Raw genomic sequence first — 6,897 nt, 5'->3', positions numbered from 1 at the left:
GCAATTCATCTGATCATTCTTCATAACATTCTCGAGTATATGCACATTTCCATCATACAAACTGAGGCAGCAAACTTTGTGAAAATTAATATTTGTGTCATTCTCAAAACTTTTGGCCACGACTGTATATCTAACTTCAACTCTGCATATATGTGTTTAACACACACACGCATGCACGCACGCACACACACAAACACACACACACACTGCCCAGTTTGGATAGTGTTCAGGGGTATTCTCTTTAAGATAGCAAGTCAATCAGATATCGGGATAAGCAGTTAATTGCAGTTATTACTTGTTTAGCAGGAGATAATGTAGGGTTTCAATGGTGGAGATGAGTGCCTTGGATGTCTATGTATTATATGAAAGGAAACACTTTGATTGTTCTAAATGGATCTGTGCCTTTTGGAGAAACTATTGTCAACCTCCACATGGTTTTACTTCCAGTGAGTAGATAAAGGTGGGGATGCTCTCTAGTCTGAATTCTAGATTGTCTTTTTCAGGTGCAGAAAAAGTTATAATAAACTGTCACTCAGTTTTAAATGTCTAGGCGATTCATTTCATTATCAATTTCCACAGCTGTATACATACACTGATTGTACAAAACATTAGGAACACCTTCTCTTTCCATGACATAGACTGGCCAGGTGAATCCAGCTGTACGCTATGATCCCTTATTGATGTCACTTGTAAATCCACTTCAGTCAGTGTTGATGAAAGGGAAAAGACAAGTTAAAGAAGGGGTTTTAAGCCTTGAGACAATTCAGACATGGGTTATGTATGTGTGCTATTCAGAAGGTGAATGGGCAAGACAAAATATTTAAGTGCCTTTGAACAGGGTATGGTAGTAGATGCCAGGCGCACCGGTTTGAGTGTGTCAAGAACTGCAATGCTGCGGGGCTTTTCACGCTCAACAGTTTCCCGGGTGTATCAAGAATGGTCCACCACCCACAGGACATCAAGCTAACTTAACACAACTGTGGGAAACATTGGAGCCAACCCAACATGGGCTAGCATCCCTGTTGAATGCTTTCGACACCTTGTAGTCAGTCCATGCCCTGACGAATTGAGGCTGTTCTGAGGGCAAAAGGGTGCAAGTCAATATTAGGAAGGTGTTCCTATTTTTTTTGTATGCTCAGAGTGTATTGAAGGCCTAAAATATAAAATGTCGACATGCATTGATAAAGAACTTCTTATTTGAATCAGTAGATCCAAGGTTAATTGTACAATGTTTGAATTTAATTATGCTCCCCACCAACTTTCAGCTATATTCCCAACACCCTAAAGTTGCTCAAAACAACGTGTCACAAGACTCTGGGTGCCTACAAATGGGAACTAATATGGCACTAAATCTTGTCACTAACAAAAACAAATCCCGTCATCTGAGTGTCAGTCTAGAAATTGATTATGATTGGACACCTGCTCCTGCCTGAACGACTTTATGTGGACAGTATTGCCTTAAATCACAGACATGATGTTACGTGCCTAGGTTGAAATTAAAATGGACCCAGACTAAAAAGCATGGGGCTATTTGTTTTATTTTCAAAGCAAAACCACACCATTGTGTGTCTGGTACCAATTATTCACGAGTCAGGTTGGATATAACTTTAGCCAAAGGAGTAATGGTGTAGAGTGGGCAGCCAGTATGGCCATTTGCTATGAGCCGCAAACCTGTGGGATTCTGAGCAATTTAAAAGCGTCCTTCTCCCATCCGTCCTCCCCCGGAATAGTTATTCTGCGCTCCTAGCGGCACTCCACTGCCGCATTCTGTTTAGCACTCATTGTATGATCGCAATCACGCGACGTGGAAATAACCACCGGTTTGAGCTAATCGTCCTCCATAATCATTTCGAACCGCTTTTGGAGATGTGGATGCTTGCATAACAGTGTGGATGGGGGGCGAGCAGGGTCATGAGGGTGAACATTACCTTTCAATTGGATTACGGGGGTCGCTACCGCAGAAGGAACGCGCTCTTCCTATCAATAATTAATCCATTCCCGAAGCAGCGGGAAAGGGGGAGAGAGCACGCAGCTCCGGAGATCCAAGTTTTGAACTGCAGTCACCGGTGTATCATGTCAAAATCTGACAGTGCTTCGAGACGGGCTGACGAGGAGGACAAAGGAGGATGAAGGAGGGAGAGGGACCGGGAGTGGTAGAGGAGGAATATAATGAAGTTGAGTGGGAAAGGACTGTGTACCATCGTCTCCAGCACCCTCCTCTTCGTCTGCGCCGTGAGCGAAGTTGTGATCGGATTCAAATGCATCTCGCTGGGCACCAAAGTAAAAGTGCATTTTCACCTCTCGACCGCGGCAGGGGCTTTCTACTCGGGGATACTGGTCGGACTAGGGCAGGCGCTGCTGGGTTTTGCGCTGCTTTGTTGCAAAGGGAAGCCCGGGTGTCGGAATTTCTTTCTCATGGGTATCCTGGTGTTTTTGTTGGGAGTTCTCACCGCTTTCTCCGGCGCGGTGGTGGACGGGGACACTGTGTCTCTTGTGGAGCGCAAATATTCCCATTATTGCCTAGACATAGACTCTGTGGAATTAACCACCATCTGCAACCAACTGAAGGATTATCAGAAAAGTCTAGTCATCTCGACCATTTTTAGCACTTTGGAATGCCTTCTTGGGCTTATGAACTTGGTGATCATCAAAAGGTACAAAACCGCGCAATTTTACAGACGGAGGCAATCACATAGGCAGAGCGCGGGGGATATTCTTTGCAGCGAGGAGCAAGACTTCACCGTGTCCGAATTCCAACCGGTTTCCTATATTAACTTGGGGATATTTCACGTGTTCGACGAGGCAGGTGTGGAAGTACAATGCAGGGGCCACCCGTCTATCGAGCTCCCGGGTTATTCACCCACGGATCCCGAGCTCAACCATTCCTACCCGTTTTCTTACCCGCTCCCGAACGAGCTACCGCCCGCGTACGAAGACATTTTCCCCGGAGACGAAAGTAACAAATAGCAACTCAGAACAAACAAAGTTGCAACATGGGCTCTAAATTCTGCAATGACAATCACTGTATTTCCCCCTTCGGCCTATTCAGTGTTGAGACAAACAATCGTGGAGAGATTCTTACCTAAACAGTTTTCCGTTCACAGCCGAAAACGGTTTCGCCTTCATGCTTATTTCTTCTTAGCAAAGGTAGCCTCCTGGTACACTGGCAGTATATGCACATCTACTATTATACTGCCAATGAACTAGCCCATTGCCATCGGTCAAAATAGTGACAATTCCATGGTAATAAAGACACTTGAAACAGATCTATAGACCATTAGATGCTACCATACGAGTTCAGATATCAAAGAAGCATTTGTGTTTTGAATTCAGATTGTATACACATCATATGCCCATATAGTTTGCTGTTGTTATTGTTTCCTTTAAAACATGAATAAACGTGTATTTACTCTCGCCTGATGTTAGAAGTTCTATTTAAAAGTCAACTTCCATTTTTTACCTTCATTACTCCTAACATCTACGCATGTAATGCGTCTGGCACACCCAACAGGTGTGGCCCATTTAAATCAGGCTAGTGCTTGACTGAACAAGATGATAGACAGGCCCACATAATTTTGACTCTAAAATGAAATTCCTTTACCATCTACATGCAATACAGTAGTAGTGAAAAAGTTGTACGTAGTAGATGTATCCCCTTCCACCTTTTTTTCTCACTTAGTGGAGCCAATTGCTCTTGTTCTCACTGTAGTATAACCTGATGGGTAGCCTGCATTTGTCCCACATGCTTCACTAAATGGCCACTAAAACCATTGAATATTATGTTTGTGCCCCAAATGGCACATTATTCCCTACATAATGCAAAAATTTTTTTTTACCAGGGCCTATAGGTCTCTGGTCAAAAGTAATGCAGTGTATAGCGAACTGGGACATGCTGCTGTGATGAGCGAGACAATATCCTCTCCCCCTATGCAAAATTAGTTCTGATCGTAAAACATTTCAAATCCAATTGTGGTAAAAATACAACTTTGAAAGCTTCGTCCCCTTGTCCCTGAAGAGAGGATGGTTTAAGCTTCTATAGGTATAGTTATTATTTCTCAACTCGCAGTATTCAGCTTTATAGCAACCTACAACCAAGCTATTCGTTATGGCTTTGAGATATGCAGCGGCAGGCGCGATATGTCAATTCAAATCTAATTGTATTTGTCAAGTGCACCGAATACAACCGGTGTAGACCTTACAGTGAAATACTTACAGTGCCTTGCGAAAGTATTCGGCCCCCTTGAACTTTGCGACCTTTTGCCACATTTCAGGCTTCAAACATAAAGATATAAAACTGTATTTTTTTGTGAAGAATCAACAACAAGTGGGACACAATCATGAAGTGGAACGACATTTATTGGATATTTCAAACTTTTTAACAAATCAAAAACTGAAGAATTGGGCGTGCAAAATTATTCAGCCTCCTTAAGTTAATACTTTGTAGCGCCACCTTTTGCTGCGATTACAGCTGTAAATCGCTTGGGGTATGTCTCTATCAGTTTTGCACATCGAGAGACTGAAATTTTTTCCCATTTCTCCTTGCAAAACAGCTCGAGCTCAGTGAGGTTGGATGGAGAGCATTTGTGAACAGCAGTTTTCAGTTCTTTCCACAGATTCTCGATTGGATTCAGGTCTGGACTTTGACTTGGCCATTCTAACACCTGGATATGTTTATTTTTGAACCATTCCATTATAGATTTTGCTTTATGTTTTGGATCATTGTCTTGTTGGAAGACAAATCTCCGTCCCAGTCTCAGGTCTTTTGCAGACTCCATCAGGTTTTCTTCCAGAATGGTCCTGTATTTGGCTCCATCCATCTTCCCATCAATTTTAACCATCTTCCCTGTCCCTGCTGAAGAAAAGCAGGCCCAAACCATGATGCTGCCACCACCATGTTTGACAGTGGGGATGGTGTGTTCACGGTGATGAGCTGTGTTGCTTTTACGCCAAACATAACGTTTTGCATTGTTGCCAAAAAGTTCAATTTTGGTTTCATCTGACCAGAGCACCTTCTTCCACATGTTTGGTGTGTCTCCCAGGTGGCTTGTGGCAAACTTTAAACAACACTTTTTATGGATATCTTTAAGAAATGGCTTTCTTCTTGCCACTCTTCCATAAAGGCCAGATTTGTGCAATATACGACTGATTGTTGTCCTATGGACAGAGTCTCCCACCTCAGCTGTAGATCTCTGCAGTTCATCCAGAGTGATCATGGGCCTCTTGGCTGCATCTCTGATCAGTCTTCTCCTTGTATGAGCTGAAAGTTTAGAGGGACGGCCAGATCTTGGTAGATTTGCAGTGGTCTGATACTCCTCCCATTTCAATATTATCGCTTGCACAGTGCTCCTTGGGATGTTTAAAGCTTGGGAAATATTTTTGTATCCAAATCCGGCTTTAAACTTCTTCACAACAGTATCTCGGACCTGCCTGGTGTGTTCCTTGTTCTTCATGATGCTCTCTGCGCTTTTAACGGACCTCTGAGACTATCACAGTGCAGGTGCATTTATACGGAGACTTGATTACACACAGGTGGATTGTATTTATCATCATTAGTCATTTAGGTCAACATTGGATCATTCAGAGATCCTCACTGAACTTCTGGTGAGAGTTTGCTGCACTGAAAGTAAAGGGGCTGAATAATTTTGCACGCCCAATTTTTCAGTTTTTGATTTGTTAAAAAAGTTTGAAATATCCAATAAATGTCGTTCCACTTCATGATTATGTCCCACTTGTTGTTGATTCTTCACAAAAAAATACAGTTTTATATCTTTATGTTTGAAGCCTGAAATGTGGCAAAAGGTCGCAAAGTTCAAGGGGGCCGAATACTTTCGCAAGGCACTGTACTTACAGGCTATAACCAATAGTGCAAAAAAGGTATTAGGTGAGCAATAGGTAAGTAAAGAAATAAAAAACAACAGTAAAAAGACAGGCTATATACAGTAGCGAGGCTGATTGAGGTCATATGTACATGTAGATATGGTAAAAGTGTCTATGCATATATGATGAACAGAGAGTAGCAGTAGCATAAAAGAGGGGTTGGCGGGATACAATGCAAATCGCCCGGGTAGCCAATGTGCGGGAGCACTGGTTGGTCGGTCCAATTGAGGTAGTATGTACATGAATGTAGAGTTAAAGTGACTATGCATATATGATAAACAGAGAGTCGCAGCAGCATAAAAAGAGGGGTTGTGGGGGCACACAATGCAAATAGTCCGGGTAACCATTTGATTACCTGTTCAGGAGTCTTATGGCTTGGGGGTAAAAACTGTTGAGAAGCCTTTTTGTCCTAGATAGACACTCCGGTACCACTTGCTATGCAGTAGTAGGGTGGCTGGGGTCTTTGACAATTTTTAGGGCCTTCCTGTGACACCGCCTGGTGTAGAGGTCCTGAATGGCAGGCAGCTTAGTCCCAGTGATGTACTGGGCCGTACGCACTACCCTCTGTAGTGCCTTGCTGTCAGAGGCCGAGCAATTGCCGTACTAGGCAGTGATGCAACCATGCTCTCAATGTTGCAGCTGTAGAACCCTTTGAGGATCTCAGGACCCATGCCAAATCTTTTTAGTTTCCTGAGGGGGAATAGGCTTTGTCGTGCCCTCTTCACGACTGTCTTGGTGTGTTTGGACCATTCTAGTTTGTTGTTGATGTGGACGCCAAGGGACTTGAAGTTCTCAACATGCTCCACTACAGCCTCGTCGAGGAGATTGGGGGCGTGCTCGGTCATTCTTTTCCTGTAGTCCACAATCATCTCCTTAGTCTTGGTTACGTTGAGGGATAGGTTGTTCTGAGGGATAGGTTATTCTGGCACCACCCGACCAGGTCTCTGACCTCCTCCCTATAGGCTGTCTCGATGTTGTCGGTGATCAGGCCTACCAATGTTGTGTCGTCTGCAAACTTAA

At 43.5% G+C, this 6,897-nt stretch overlaps 1 protein-coding gene across 1 annotated transcript; it reads left to right on the top strand.

Moving 5' to 3' along the window:
• Positions 1–2,169: 2,169 nt before the first annotated feature.
• LOC116353696 (transmembrane protein 271-like) lies at positions 2,170–2,967 on the top strand. The gene has a single exon (XM_031791401.1). The coding sequence runs from the start codon at positions 2,170–2,172 to the stop codon at positions 2,965–2,967; it is 798 nt and encodes a 265-aa protein (XP_031647261.1).
• The last annotated feature ends 3,930 nt before the right edge of the window (positions 2,968–6,897 follow it).

Source organism: Oncorhynchus kisutch, linkage group LG15, assembly GCF_002021735.2.
Source record: "Oncorhynchus kisutch isolate 150728-3 linkage group LG15, Okis_V2, whole genome shotgun sequence".
Classification (NCBI taxonomy): domain Eukaryota; kingdom Metazoa; phylum Chordata; class Actinopteri; order Salmoniformes; family Salmonidae; genus Oncorhynchus; species Oncorhynchus kisutch.
Note: the sequence above shows the minus strand (reverse complement) of the source record. Positions and strands in the feature narration are given on the sequence as shown.